A 16,429-nucleotide genomic window follows, 5' to 3' on the forward strand; every position below is an offset into this window, starting at 1 on the left:
CACACACACACACACACACACACACACGCACACACACGCACACACATGTACGCACTCACATGTGCGTACACATACACGAACACACACGCACACACTCACACACACACACACACACTCTCACACACAGAAGATAATAATCTGACGATTGTGTTGCCATCGCAATAAGAGGGGCATGCATGCAAGAGAAACAAGGAAAAAAGCACATAAGCTGAAAATAAAGCTCCCAAGACCAAAATGTACCCATGAATATTGCTTCTCCTAGCTGGTGATAAAGCAGTTTATAAGCAGTCTGCAGCACTAGAATCGTCATCGACAGAAAGTAATGAGCAGAGATTTTCTGGGGCACGGGGTGGGAAATGCCCTTTGGGACAGCCTCCAAATCCCCCCCTCCCGACCCCCCCTCCCCTTATCCCCCCTGTCTATGTTTCCCCCCATCCCGTCTCTACCCTGTCTCTCTTTGTCTCTTCGTGTTTTCCTTCCTTCCTTCCTTCCTTCCATCCTTCCTTCCTTCCTTCCTTCCTTTCTTCCTTCCTTCCTTTTTTCCTTCCTTCCATTTCTTTCTTTCTTTCTTTCTTTCTTTCTTTCTTTCTTTCTTTCTTTCTTTCTTTCTTTCTTTTTTTCTTTCGTTCTTTCTTTCTTTCGTTCTTTCTTTTGTTCTTTCTATCTTTTTTTCTATCTTTGAAATGGAACAACTTAAAAATTTCCCTACAGATCGACTTCATACTAAGACGAATCGCCCATAGAACAAAAACAACTGATGCAAGATCAATCCCAAACATCACCTTTGATACAGATCACCGACCAGTGATGATGGAGAGTAAAGAGAAAAAAAGACCCATGCGAAAACAGAAGAAACATTCAGAGAAAATTAATTTACGAAAACTCAATGAACAGGGCAATGTGCAGAAAGTTGAGGACGAGATCACAAAGAGACTAAAAAACCGAGACACCAGTTCGATGAACTTTGGAGAAACGTGGACTCTCTTTAAAAACTTACTAACAGAAACACTGATAGAAGTATGTGGAAAGAACGAATTGGGAGAGGATACGTTAAGGGAACACCATGCTGGAATGACAACGTTAAAGAGGCCACCACAGGCCCTGCCCCTCTTTTTCCACGCACCAATCCGAATTGTGTAAATATAAAGCTTTACTTTTTTGTCAGAGAAATTTAAAACTAATTCTCTTACTCGCTTGACAATTTTAGCTCGTTGGGGTTTCAGTTAGAAAATGCAAACTCTAGAACGAAACAATTAAAAGATAAACAAGTAAATGACCCCACCCCCAAACATATCAAAATATAAATGCAATAATGATAAATAGATAACTGAATGCCTAACTATAAAAGTAAGTACAAAAATAAACATATTAATAAATAAAAACAAAACCATCCATCGACCTTGGTGTGTCGAATTTTTACAAATTTGGTGGTTAGTGACGAAACACAAAAGGAACGATTCCAAAGGATTCTACCCACCCCTATATCTGTGGTCATCTTGCAGTAGATGTGTCCATCCTTGACCTTGCTCTGAAGTAACTGGAGGCTGTTAGCTGACGTAGGCTTAGGCCTGGAATAGGGAACCTGAATCCACATGGAAGACGCCTCTAGATCGGTCTCCAGAACAGATTTCCTTTTGCAAACGATCACTTCGTCTCCACCCTATTCAGATTTGGATATACATGTAAATACAATGTCACTTTTACTTATCACAGCAGATACACGACACACAATGACATATGCCAACATATTCACAATACACAACATCATTACACCACAGTGTATTGTCTAAATTGATTTAACTTCAAATATAAATATGCTTGTAGGTCGCCAAAGGGAAGCTTTAGGACGGAGCTGGGGCTTCAAAGTCAATCTTAAAGACGCAAAAACTGATCTTTTATTCTAAAGTCTTCTGGACAATATAACTTGACTTTACTCGTGGAAAGAGGGGAAGACAACATTTGAGTCATCTGTGTCTGTATTTCATACTGTAACTTATTAATCATACGTCAGTGTTGTGAAATATGGGGGTTTCACAAAGTTAGAATTATTTCAAGGGCTAGATGCTTTTGGCAAGCCGTGAAGGGGTATACTTACCCATAGGCCCTACATATACAGTGCATTCTGTATAAACTGTTTTTAGAAACAATATTATGACATCTCGGGCTAGAAATATGTCAGAGAGTTTTGAGTCAACTCTCAGATAATCTCTCAGTGTGTATATAAAAGACAACTGAATTGTAAGCTAACCAAACCCTTGAAAGTTTGATGTTTCAAGTTCACTGTTTCGAAGACTCATATTGTCTGGACATAAAAAATAGAAGTTACTTGTACGGCAACATGGTCATCAATCAAAACTTAGTGAGGCTTTTAATCTTTGGTAGGCCTCTACAAAATTATTCGTTTGTAAGTATGGTGAGTGCTTGGTGTCTGATTTCAGATCGGGTTAAGGCGCGTAGAAGTAATAATACAATGATATATTTTTTGGCTTCTGTGTGACACTTGTGACATAGAACCACATAAATCTATGTAGCAGATAAATACGCTTTTCACAAGCTATAAGAATCTATCAATTAAAGGCCAGGATTTTCCATCTCCCATTTTCAAAAGAAGCGAGATTTAAAGCAATTATAAAGAAAGAAAGAAAGAAAGAAAGAAAGAAGGAAAGAAAGAAATATAATTTGCTATAGTGCCGTGCCTCATGGTAGTACACAACTTATGTAGAACCCAACACTCGGCTTTTTGTACAAAGATAATTGCATTTCCGTCTGAGTGAATTGTCATGGGGAAAAACGTTTTTTTACGATGGAGGGGAGCCAATATTATCTCCATTGTCTTTGTCTGGGCTGCCATGCTGACCATTAATTAAGTGATTGATTACGTGACTTAAAGAAAACGAAATAGAAAGTGGTAGGAACATAGAGCGTGCGCGAACGAGAGGGAGAGAGAGAGACAGAGAGAGAGAGAGAGAGAGAGAGAGAGAGAGAGAGAGAGAGAGAGAGAGAGAGAGAGAAGTCTACTCGTTTTCGAAACAGTCGAGGACAGGGGTGTCACCAATGACCAACCTCTGTCAAGTGGACACACAAGCCGGAATTGATGTGATTAGAGATTCAAGGACACGAACAGTATAGCTGCACGTTGGAAGAGAGGTTCTTTTCCCTGTCCAAGAAAGACCAAATGAGGCGTCTTTTCGTCGTCGAAGAAAGGCCGAATGAGGTATTACAGATTCATGAGCAGCGTCAGCGAAGACTCGGCGAAAAATCCCAGATTAGTGGTTCCATGCCAAGGGATGAATTGGAAACATTTCGGGCACCGCACGTAGGAATAAGAACGGATTTTATTCTGGCCTATTTCTGTATTTTTTATGAGCGCCCTTGAGGGTGTTACGATGTTTAGCCCCATTGGGCAATGATTCATTGTAGCAACTTGAAGAGTAGGAGAAAAACAGGAAGTTAAATGCTGATTTCTTGGAGTTTTTTTTTCTACCAACAGAGCTGTGTTTTCCATCTTTCTCTACAACCAATTTGAATACGGGCATTAAACTAAAACAGAGATGCTAAACAAACCAGTTTTGTCTAGCGATTTTGAAACTGCTATTTCTTTGAATACTGTGCCGTGAAATGTTCTTTTCGGCCAACGATTCTCGTAGAATACACCTTCTTTCTTTGCGTGTAATCAAGTTTGATTTCCTCTTTGGATTGAATATTCATGCAATTAGCAGCTGGATTCTCGACACCCACAAAGACAGAACATTTCACATCCTTTACCCTGCCTCACTGTATTACTCTTTGTAGATATCTTCATCTTATAGGCTTTTAACTCTCTGGGATCATAACGACTGACAAAACCTTGAACTTATTTCTATCCTTATGGTCAAATTTATTCTTACTCTCTATCTGTACGTACATTGGTCTACCAACGAGATTGACCGATTGTCTGTGTTTTTGCTTCCAGTTCACTCCCTCCTTTTCTTCTTGTTTACAGTTTCAAAGTCCAAATCTCTATTTATATATATGCCCATCTATGTGATTTTTGTTTCTTAGCCACGCTCTTTGTATTTCTGTGTTCTTTTGCATCTTAACGTTTTAATTCGCCAATCCATTCACAATTATGCTAATGATTTCTTACTTTCCTGTTATACTTCTTGTTTGCCGTATTAAAAAACCCTTCCTTCTACTTGTACTATAACCACTATTACTATCCACTCTAAGCCGTTTTAATCAATTACCGCCTTTCGACACATATTATATTAGCCATTTCGGAGACTTTAGACGAAAAAAAAGCCCAAACAACTCCTCGGCTTTCGCTGATCCCAAAATGACAATCGGAGAATGGGATTCTCGCATTCTGGCGTGGTGAACCCTTGGCAGCTCATGACCCCGAGCTCCGAAAAAGAAATTAAATGCCCTGGATCAGAGCCAACATCTATAAGAGTGCCCCCTGATAAATCAATTTTGCCAGGAGTTTCCCAACTTTGAGGACAGCGGAATTATTGGCGGTTGATCTTGCATGATACCTACATGAAAATGGTCTTACCGACATAGCTGGAATCATGTGGGCAGACATGTTTATACGAGTGGATGTTTTTGTGTGTGTGTGTATGAATGTGTGTGTGTGTGTGTGTGTGTGTGTGTGTGTGTGTGTGTGTGTGTGTGAGTGTGTTTGTGTATGTGTGTGTTTCAAAGAGTTGTGTATGTGTATGCCTGTATGTGTGTGTGTTTGTAAGTGAGTGCGTGAATATGACGAAGCATGCTTGCGTTTCAGTGGATTGCTCTCGTCTGTGCGACTCTTCATCCGCGCAATTGCTCTCAAAATATGAATAGGAAGTTGTCCCACCGATAGGGGCGCAATTCCGCCTCTCAAAGGGTACTGCTCATGCGTTACACGCTCTCTTTTATAGAGACGACACATTTTCTCGGCATATTTACTTCCGTACCGATGATTTCTACTGGAAATTCTTTTTAGAACTAAAAACCTGTCTTGAAACCATTTGAGTTAAGCAGGGGTTTCAACATATTCACAAATACCCAAAAATACATATTATCTGTACATTTTAATACATTTATAACTTTTAGCATATCGATTGAGGCGTTTGTTTTGCTTTAGTAAACGTTTTACAGCGCTTGTAACACAATACGATTATATACATGTCGAAGATAAGAGGTGTTACAAGAGAGTAATAATCATGAAAAGGAAGGAGGAGAGACAAGGACGATAGATGTTTGATAGGAAAGAAGGAGCAAACCTCACCACATCAGAGCACCCACCGACCACCAACCCCTGGAGGCGTAAAAAATCCCATTTCATGAACATTTTATTCACTACCATAATAGAACGAAACAAACGAACCATTTTGTTGTCTGAGGAGAGTCCCAGGGCGACCCATCCGTCTGTCTTGCCGCTGATCTCCAGGGTGAGCTTGGTGTGATTGATGACGGTGTAACTCAGAAGATAGTCACACTCCAGGTGCTTGCAGTCCTTGGCCCCGAACCTGGATGACGTCAAAAGTATCAAGTTATTATTACATGTGTATATATTCCTTAGTTTATTATATGTGCATACATTTTTGAGTTTATTACATGTATACATTTTGGAGTTTATTATATGTGTATACATTTCTGAGCCTAATATATGCATACATTTCTGAGTTTTTTTTATGTGTGTACACATTTCTAAGTTTATTTTATATTTCTGAGTTTATTATACGAGTATACATTTCTGAGTTTATGGTTAGGAGTGATCTGGTATTGTTTGCTCTTTCTTTCCGATCAAACATCAGTCGCTTTTATCCCTCCTTATTTTCTTTGCCTGTTACTCTCTATTAACCTCTCTAATCTTTGGCACTTAAATGTACAATTTGTGTTGCAAGTGAGCTAAAGCTCTTTCTGAAACTAAAACTACGTTTCTGCTGTTGGTTTATTCGCTGTTATTTCGGCTTCATTTTAGGTTTAAGTTTAAAACAGATGGCGATATATTATATATCTCGTGGTGTGATGCTTTTGCAGTTTTCAAAATGAAAAAACGTAATTCTTATCAACGCGAGTGTAGAGAAAGCATCAAGAGTAAAGGCTTAACCCCCAAACTAAAACGATGATCTCTACCACTGAACGTGGGTATAACCATCTGTGGATCTATCAACTTGGACGGAATATCAAGATTAATTATAGTACCATAACCAATATCGCCTTTCCGTGGGGAACTGGATCACGAGGACGATGCTCTACTTTGGTGAAGGTCAACTCTGTTACCGTTCATCACAAAGCCTGCTTTATTGAATTACATATTCCCATCCGTCCAAACTGTACAGTCCCATGACAACCTTAATACAATCGTCATAATTGATGGCTCACATTTCTCTCACAGTTCGTTTCTGAATGTCCTTTTCACTTCGCCTCGTGAGTGGCGCTTTGATTCGCTATGTTTGCGTTTTCTCTTTATCTGGTTTGTTACCTTGGACGTATTCAGATCTCCGACTCTTTCACATTCTACTCACGTCAACAGGAACGCGACCTTTCAATTAAAAGAAAACATGTAAGTATCCAGGGCTGCTACACAACTTACGTTAGTGAAATGACTCTCAGAAAGAGTCTGACGCAATTAAAAAGAATCTCGTTTCGTACCCCCTCTCCCAAAACAACCCCAAACAAAACTCTACCCCTTAAAATAGTTATCTACGAGTCGTGGTACTGATATGACGTAACGCACACCACGGCACGTTCTAGGATATTTTGAAAGAAGCACAGCTGTCAGTCCTTTCTTCAGGATGCCAAGCAAAATTAAGAAAAAAAGAAGAAACCCAAACCCAGCTCCAGTCAAACAAGCCACAGCAGCCAGACGTCTTCCTTCAGACATCCCAGCGATCAATGATGTAATATTATTATTATTATTTTATTTCATATGTCTGACGAGATAGATAATGCTCAGGGTATATGGCGCGAAACACCTCCTTAAACAAAACGGTTCTTTTTCCATCAACACTATATGATGGTGTGAATATCGTGTTCTCCTATTTCGTCTTTCTTACAATCAGAAAAATACGCCAACAAAAACTATTGTTTTATTCATGACGCAAAGCGTACAATCCAAGGTCACCAATGTCACTTGCTGGTTACTCGACTCCCGCAAGACAAGAAAAGACTACTTTTAAGATTGTGACGTGCGATAGCTAAACCATTAGAACTGACTGAAAAGCGAACGTGTTTACTCAAAAGAAATTTTCAGCTTGTGAAGCTTTTCTGACTGCAATGATCAATTTGTATATTTTTACGACGGCGAACTGGTGTGGACATTCAATGTGGATTGACAGCGTCGCTCAAAGTGAGTTTGATAGAATAGAGGATGTTGATTTTTAAGGTTTTTCTTGCTTTTCTAATATCTATTTTGTAGGAGTTCAGTACTTACTTTTACTTTTTTATCCTCTTGCCATTAAGCGTCGAGGGGAGGTTCAGTTTTCTATGGTAGGCCAGCTCTGCAGTTCTTTCAGTTGTGATTTTATGTTTTTTCAGGGTTTCCTTGACACCCTCGATCCACCTTTTGTGTGGCCTTCCTCTTCCTTTATAGCCTGAGTGCTTGGTGTTGTAGGCTCTCGAGGCTGGTTGGCCAGGTGACATACGTAACAGGTGGCCAAACCATTTTATTTCTCAGTCTTTCTATGTAATGCAGGCATGACTCAATGCCGACAGTTGCTCTTACTTCTTCATTTCTGTGCCTGTCTCGTCTTGTGATGTTCAGTTCAACGGTTCAACATAGAATTCACATATAATTTTCTGAAAGTGGTCCACTTGCCTCAGTGACTAAATTGATATACTGTTAATCTAAAAAAAAATGTACCACTTTTTGATTGCGTATCATGTACCACTTTTTGATTGCGTATCAAATTCAACGTTAGTTTTTCTGTGGACGAGAGAGGGAGAGATAGAGAGAGAGAGAGAGAGAGAGAGAGAGAGAGAGGGGGGAGAGAGAGAGGGAGGGAAATAGGGAGAGAAAGAGAGAAAAAGAGAGAGGCACGGAGGGAGACATAAGCAGACAGACTACCACACAAACTTATATTTGAGAAATACACAGATACTCAGAGAAAGATGGGAACAGAGACTGAGACAGAGAACAAGACCCACCTCACACATGTGCCTGATTTTCCACAAGGATCACCAGCTGCGTTTGCTTTCACAGCTGAAAGAAAATATGTACTTCATTTAGTAACGACAACCATTAGGCAATACAGAAAAACAGCACATAATGATAATAAGATACTGTCGAAAACAAAACGAGCAACAAAATATTCCCTAAAAAATGCCATGAAAACTGGCCACGAAGGAAGTCGAATAGTTAAAAAGGCAAATGCATGAATACAATAACTACAAGTTGAAACTTGATGTTGGTCCGTTAGTAGCTGGTTTTTGCTAATCTTTGCAGCCCCAAGGAGCGTGCTCTTCGCCGGGGCCACCGCCTCTCTTGGGTAGCGGGTGAGGCAGTTCAATCTCCCTGAATCCTCACCAAAGAGATGTCACCGCCGGACCTCGACAGCGGGGCATCTCTGTAGTCAGTGCTCCAAATCTTGGGGCTACTCTCTGCACAATGGACAGATTGGGTCCGACGTTTTGTCTATTCTACTTTTGTTGTTGATAGTTGTTGCTGGTTTTTGTTTTTGTTGCTTGTTCTTTCTTGTTTTTGCTTGTTGTCGTCGTTGTTGTTGTTGATGTTGTTGTTGTTGTTGTTGTTGTTGTTGTTGTTGTTGTTGTTGATGATGTTGTTGTTGTTGTAGTGATTGTGACTGTTGCCGAAAGGAATCTAAACCTTGGCTGTTGGCTGAAGTCAAGTTGTTTTTTTGTCTTTGTGAGTAGCGGGCTCTATATGCAGCGTTATGTCTGACATTTGTAACCTCAAATTCATTCCTATGACAGAGATCAACAGAGCTGCCGTTGTCTTCATAATAATATGTTGTTATACAATACTATACCGGAGAACTGACTTTAGTTATGAAAAACATGACGACGTTGACAAAGTCTCCACCTCCATCCGTCTTTTAGAATAACGGATATGTTTGAACAAAGGAGAGGCTATTTTTTGCCAGTTTTCCCATACATCTCCACAAGGATCATGCGGTATCGTTGGGGAGTAGTGCAAACTGCCCGACTACGCAAGGTCAAGAATACCACTTTACGGATACACAACATGGCCAAACGTGATACAGACTGAGAGAAGGGCATGCTCCTACTTTGAACAGAACAACATTTTAATAATGAATGAATAAATAAGGTCAAACATGTAATGTAGCATAATAATATCTCTATACCTGTTTCGCTAACCGAACTTGATCGCTTTTCCCTCATCGTGTTTCCCTCCTCGCTCCCCACGGCTTCTTTGGGTTTCGGTTGTAACTCTGAAATAGATAAATAATACGATAAATAGATAGAAAGATATATTGATTGATAGATAAATTTAGCACAAAAAGTACATAGATACAATAACATGGGAGGCAAGATAAACAAGAAATTAATAGAGAGAAAGGAAAATAGTAGTATTTACCGAGGCGTCCTCTAATCAACAGCAAAAGGCAGACGATGGATAGTAGATGGATAGATATACAAATTGTGGGGACGGGGAGAGTGGGATTACTTAAGTGGACCGGAGAAAGACAAACAAGATGAATGTGAGTATGGGAAGCAAGAGACGAATCGATACAATGCATAGATAAAGTATACATATTTATACCTTATTTGACAGTAGGCTAGAGCTCCTCATAAAGCTACTATTACTGAACAAAAAAATGACGGTGATGCAGTCAATCAATACTAAGACAGTTTTCTCCTACAGTATTGCCTATCGTTCATGACCAAAAAAAAAAAGTATATAGTATGCCGATTTGCTTCTGTAACACAATACCCAATTTCTGCATCAAGCGAAAAGACCACGTGAAAAAAATGTTATTTCGCCGTCTTGTGCTCTTTTTTCTTCTTCTACAGGGTATGATAAAGTCTCAACAGGAAATGGCATTTTCTTGTTCGAGAAAAATGAAACCTTGAAGAAAAACGAAATTTCTTACCTATTTGTCTCATGTCTCCTAGACTCCAGCTGGTCGAATTGTTACTGTCAACATATTGGTAGTGCAGAGACAAACTGAAAGTCAAACGTTATAAAAGAGTTGATGTTGGTATTGTATTTGGTTTCATAAGGATGTTGATGAAATGCATCTTTCAACTTTAACTTTTTGCTTGGATTGTGGCTTGAGTAACATAATTTTCTAACCACTTTGAACTTTTTAAAAAAAGAGAACGTTTGTTCTACCAGTCACTGGCAGCTTGTTTGTTTAATGGAAAAGTTGCTAGTTGTTTGGGCATTACGGCAAATATATTGTCCTTCTCGTGTGTATAACCTACGGCTGTTGTCATATTTTCCTTCCTAATTATATTGGAAGAATGTAGGATTGATTTATTATCTCTTTTGAAGAAATGAAGCAACAGCCCCTATTGCTTGAGCTCTGAAAAGAAGACGATAATTCTTAAACTTCGAAAGCTGATTTTACTTATGAGCTGAAGACAGAAAATGCCACAGTGAAAAGTATAATTATTACTATACTCGTATATTCATATTTACTTTATTCCAGGGGTGAAACATTCAAAGGAAGAAATAGAATCCGTCCTTGTGAGTTTGAAGAACAGGGGCTGTTATTTTTTTCTAAACACGATCCACTTTGATGTGACAAACCTAATGACAAAAGGATGTCATCGAGGCCTTGTCAACCCAGCGGCGTCTTACTTATTTTTAGAACCATTTTTATCTCTTCCTGTAGTTCTTTCCTCAGCTCAAAGCCCACGGAATGGCCTCGTGGGTATTTGTTCTTTCGCTGTCCCCACTGTTTTGCATACTTCGCAGTACAAACTATTAATATATCTCCCCTAGCCAACAACTGAATTACCTCCCACAGTGTTCCCCCACGGTCCCAATCTTGCCCTTGCATGGACAACCGATCTTTTGTTAGCCCTTAGCATGGCACGGCGTGTATAAATTCAATATTCTTACACAATGCGGGTCTCAGTCTGCGTATTATGCCGTGGAGCTTTGAGGCTTGAGGCGCTTCAGCAGTGAATAATCTATGAGCCACTTATTCCCCCATCACTCGAGACTCTGGGAGTCCTTTGTGGAGAGATAGGGCCTTCCCCGAAATTTGGAGAGGCCAGAATTCGAATTAAGTAGCAGGTTTTAAACTTAATTTATGACCTGCCGCACCATTCAGTATCGTGGCTGGTGTGTAGGCGTATATTGTCCTGCCCCCCCCCCCCCCCCAATCGTCCTACCACCCCATTACTTTCGTTTAAAAATACAACCGTTTAGTCAACACACATAACTAATTCCCCCCCCCCCCCCTATTCCTCTGTCCTTCTCGTCTCACCCTTGTTTTGAACTATTTTAAGAATGAATCTATCCCTTTGGCGGATTTTATACGCTATCGTGACCATCTCTCTTCCAATAACTGCTTGTTAAAGTTTGCGAAAGTTTTTTTTTATGTATTTGAAACAATACAAGGTAAATAAGGACGTATCCTCTTTGGTACAGGAACAGATTTAAAGCATGTACTGAGTTACAAAAAATACAGAACCGAAAGAAGTAAAAAGTCAAAAAAATCGATGGCGTCTTTGGTGTGTGCGTGTGGGTTTGGGGGGGGGGGTCAAAACCTTGTTTACACCGGTGTTTACATTTGTAAAAGGTATAATTAAAAGGTAGCTGTGCAAAATGAAAGAATCCTCTAAAACAATAAAACCCGGAAAGATAGACATTATTGTAGTGTCTAATTTGCGCTACAGGTGCAGTGCCTTTTTCAAGGACACATTCCAATACCCATCAATCCCTAGACAACCCAAGAGTACTCAGAGCGATGACAATACTTTTAATCCCAGTACATCTGTCTTTTAAAATGGTGTGTATAAAGGCCAAGAACAAAAGGGTGCTTGCGTGAGTGTCTGTGTGTGTGTGTGTGTGTGTGTGTGTGTGTGTGTGTGTGTGTGTGTGTGGTACACATACACACATAGAGAGAGAGAGAGAGAGAGAGAGAGAGAGTTTGGTTTAGAGAGAGAGAGAGAGAGAGAGAGAGAGAGAGAGAGGAGAGAGATTACTCGTATGAGTATATTTAGTGTTATATAAAGTTACTCCAGTCAGGGTAGTCGGTTTAATTCACCAGAGTCTACCTTTTCGTAAAAATCTTAAAAGTATAGCCCCGTACGGAAAGAAACGTCAAGAAAAACATTCTGCAAGCAGCGCACAGGCTTTACTTGGTTGCGATATATCATTTTGGTGTTAATGGCCTTTGAAATATTTTAAGGTTAATTAAGTGGTGTGACCTATTTTAGGTCTATCCCTGAGAGCATTGCTTCATGTATAAAGAGAAAGATGAAACTAAAAATAACACATATTCAAGAATGCTCGACTAGAAATTCAAACTAGAGTCATTAGCATCTTACGCCAGCATGGTAACAACTGAGATATTATAACGTTTTGTCTACTAGTATATATATATACTAATATATATGTATATTTATACTAGTATATATGTATATTTATATGTGTGTACGCGGTTGGGGGGGGGGGTAGGATGCAATGTGTATTTAGGCTTCAAATGAATATTGTGAATTTAAACTTACCTGAATGTTTTCTGTCCATTGCGACCCAAAGGTGTCATGCGTACACTCTGCCTTTGCTTTGGCATTTCCACAACAACAGTGTCTCTCTTTTTGTCACAGGACGTTGACTCTGCATGTTGAAGTGTTCGTGCAAAGCGGAAATCACCTTTCAAGTGCAAAAGGATCTTGATGACATTTGCACAGGATCTTAAAGAGACTGTGGACAAACGGCGAATAGTTATCCGTATTTGTGGAATTTCTGAGCATAGGATTGCGATCCGGACTCCAACTTGAAATATCAAAGCCCGATTATCAATATTTATCCTACAACATCCAACCCAGGGTGGCCACGCAGCTTGCTAGAGACAGAAAGCTCTCTCTCTCTCTCTCTCTCTCTCTCTCTCTCTCTCTCTCTCTCTCTCTCTCTCTCTCTCTCTCTCTCTCTCTCTCTCTCTCTCTCCCTCTCACTCAATCTCCCCCCCCCCCCAAGACGTCCTAGGGGTAAAAGAGGAAGGATAAAGTAAAGTAAAGAAAAGATTAGTGCGTCTGATGGGGATGATGGGATCGATCAACGATAACGTTTCCCTCGATAACGAAGTGAACAAACGAACTGACAAGGCAGCAACAACCCTGGGACCACCGGCCACTCTTGTCTTGTAGAGTTCCAAGCTGACCACATCCAACAAGATGGCATAGTATAACGTGAGTGCCATCAACGTCTGGACAACTCCAAGTTGGCAAGAGAGACAATGAGCAGTTTTCATAATGTTGGCTAGCTGTTCAAATGTACTAAACCCATCATTTTGATATATTTGTTTGTAGTTTCTTAAACTGTGGTATTGGTTATTGGTTGCAAGTGCTCGAAAAATATACTGAGGTGAAAAAACAAAACAAAAAAAACACGCGAATTTGTATTACACCACAATGATTGACAAAATACAACACACAGGTTTCAAGCCATTTGTTGTGTTCATTAACTGAAGCTTTGCACACTTCTTGAGTGACATAGCTGACATGAACTGAGGGTTCAACACATTCATCTGAGCTCACGTTGACCTTGACCTTGGTGAGCTAACTTAGTAACGCGTATGGCTCCCACGTGCAGCGATTACAGGGAGGCATCTTCTGTTCATAGAGTTAATCAAACGGTTGATCTGGCCCTTTTGGGTGCCATCGAAGATCTGATGATGGCTGCAGTCAACTGGGCCGCGGCTGCATCTCATTAAGCTGTCTTTGGATCACGTCCCACAAATGTTCAATAGGGTTAAAGTCAGGTGAGCGATGTGGGTGTGCTAATAAATTGACATTGATCTGCGCCAAGAAGTTCTGGGTAGCACGTGCGGTATGTGGTCGTGTGATGTTTTGTTGATACAGGAAGTTAGGATGCCTCTTTAGAAAGGGCACCACATAAGGTGCCAAGACGTGTGCAATGTAGCGCTGAGCCGTGATGCCGTTTCCATGTCCTGGACCAATGCTTTGGAAGATGACAGTTCCCACTCTATGATTCAACGCCATGGCTCCCCATATCATCACGCTCTCGCCTCCCCAGGGGTCACGCTCGAGATTGTTGTTGTCGTCGTAGCGAGTCGTGTCTCTACGCCACAGACGGACACGGCCATTCGCTGGATCCACGCAGAACCTGCTTTCCTCACTGAAGAGGACTCTCCTCCTCTGTGCGTTCCGCCAGTTGACATGCGCCTGCACCCACTGTAGCCGTTGCTGTCGATGCTTTGGTGTTAGGACAGCTCCCTGGTAAGGACGCCTGCAGTGAAGCAGCAGTCACTAACCTCCGTGATACAGTCCAGCGGTTAAGTTGGTGTCCAGTCGTTCCCATGGTTGTTCTGGCAGTCTCTGCAGCCGGCAGAAAAGGATCGCGGCGGTGCCGACGAACGATGACACGATCATGGGCCGGAGTTGTCACCCTTGGTCTGCCGCTATTTGGTGGATCTGCTGTGGTTGCTGTCGCTTGTAATCGGTTCCGAAGGTGATAAAAGGTGCTTGGGTGGACACCAAAAACCTGGGACACCTGTTCCATCGACTCACCGGCCGCTAATCGTCCGACGGCTCTTTCTCTGTTTTCCCTTGATAACCTTGGCATGTCTGTAGCTCGTCTGTTTCGATAGGAATGCAACATTTCGAGGGGTGGATTTTATAGGCATACGCCCAGGACTGAGTGAGCATAAACTCACCCCTCACAAAAAGTTGCAAGTGTGTTTCAGTGATGAGTGATGACTCGTGAGTTGTGTATTGCTTACGCTGCCAATAGCATCTTTGCGACGCTCAAAAATGCCCAATCAAGACGTCCGAGGCAAGTGTTGAGTGATATGAGTTCATATCACACAACTATGAACTCAGCATTGGGCGGTTAGAACAACGTAAAAAAATCGCGTTTCTTTTGCACTTCACTATATTTTGTCAAAATTCAAATTCCAGATGTTGAAAAAAATCGAGAAAAGATACATAAATTAGGTACAATTGCTAAAAGAACGAAAGAGTTTTTTTTCTCTCTTGAGAAATTTTGCTTTCTGGACTAAGGGCATTTTAACAGCTTGCCAACAATATGCGATGCCATCGCTGCGCTGCATCCTTGACATCAACTGGAGCGACAAAGTTCTTAACACTAGAGTCCTTGCATTTGGCGGCCCTCAAACAATGTGCCCGTGACTCAAAATACGCAGGCTGTGGTAGCTGGGCCACATTATACATTGTATGAGAAACCGTCAGATTTCTGAGTACTTTCCCTCCGGCAGAGAACCTCACCCCCGTTGACACGCCGAATTAATCAAAATGAAGGGATATTTTCCAATGACTTGACCAACAGTTTACAGACATCATAAATGAATTATTTAGATCGTGCTTATTGGCTTTTCATTTGTAAAGAAGTGCGTGTCATTTTTTAAAGGCGCAGCTTATGTGCTTTCTATTGTGCAGATATGTATTCGCAAGAATGAGCACACATTATTATGATTCGTTTTCTTTTCAACTCAAGAGAGCTTAATATTAAGATCTGTTCCAGTACGAGGGTGGGGAAGGGAAGGAAGATGTTTCGGTAGTTGGAAAACACGTTGGGCTAGGCTGGTTAAATGAAGGAGGGGGGGGGGGATTCATCAAGTCATCAAATATGATGCAAGACATATTGATCATGGCTTTGTGTTTGGATATAATGGCCTAGTCTGCGATTATTTGTACACAGATTGTGGATTCTGTTTAAAGAAATGCAGCCTCCCACAACACTTATGCTGATTCCCAATGTCTTCCATTATTTCATAAATGTGCGCTTTATTTAACAAAAACCTTGTCCTAATATTAGTTGTCACTTCATCACGTTTACATTATCTAAACATTTCCAGAAAGACATGTAAGGCCTTTTCCTTAGGAGAGATCTGGGGATGATAAAGCGGTTTCAAAGGGAGGAAATAGAGTCAAACAGAATGCCGGAGAGAGAAAGAGAAAGAGGGAGAGAGAGAGAGAGAGAGAGAGAGAGAGAGAGAGAGAGAGAGAGAGAATAGAGAATGACATAGAGAGAAAGAGAGAACGAGAGCCAGAGCGAGAGAGGGAGAGAACGACAGAGAGAGAAAGAGAAAGAGAGAGAGACAGAAAAAATGGTGAAATGGTATAGGTTTAACGCCCTTATCAACACTATTAGGTTTTTTAAGGGGAGGTACCTCCTAGTTTAACGTCCGTCTCCGATAGGACCGAGCCAAGTGGGAGGTTCGTGTAAAGTGCCTTTCCCAAGAACACAACGTTGAACCGAGCTGAGGCTCCAACCCCCGAACTCGCAATCTCACGATTACGAGTCCGGTAGCCTAACCACTAG

The 16,429-nt window shown here is 41.0% G+C and overlaps 1 protein-coding gene across 1 annotated transcript in view; it reads right to left on the reverse strand.

The window, feature by feature from the left end:
* LOC101860392 overlaps positions 1-16,429 on the reverse strand; it is a gene marked incomplete in the record, with an annotated part of 34,534 nt that overhangs the window by 2,674 nt on the left and 15,431 nt on the right. Inside the window, 6 exon segments of the mRNA XM_013079789.2 lie at positions 1,478-1,660; positions 5,348-5,489; positions 8,113-8,167; positions 9,291-9,377; positions 10,041-10,114; positions 12,634-12,829. Of these exon segments, the coding sequence (XP_012935243.1) occupies positions 1,478-1,660; positions 5,348-5,489; positions 8,113-8,167; positions 9,291-9,377; positions 10,041-10,114; positions 12,634-12,829 (737 nt within the window).

This window comes from Aplysia californica, unplaced genomic scaffold (genome assembly GCF_000002075.1).
Source record: "Aplysia californica isolate F4 #8 unplaced genomic scaffold, AplCal3.0 scaffold00063, whole genome shotgun sequence".
Classification (NCBI taxonomy): domain Eukaryota; kingdom Metazoa; phylum Mollusca; class Gastropoda; order Aplysiida; family Aplysiidae; genus Aplysia; species Aplysia californica.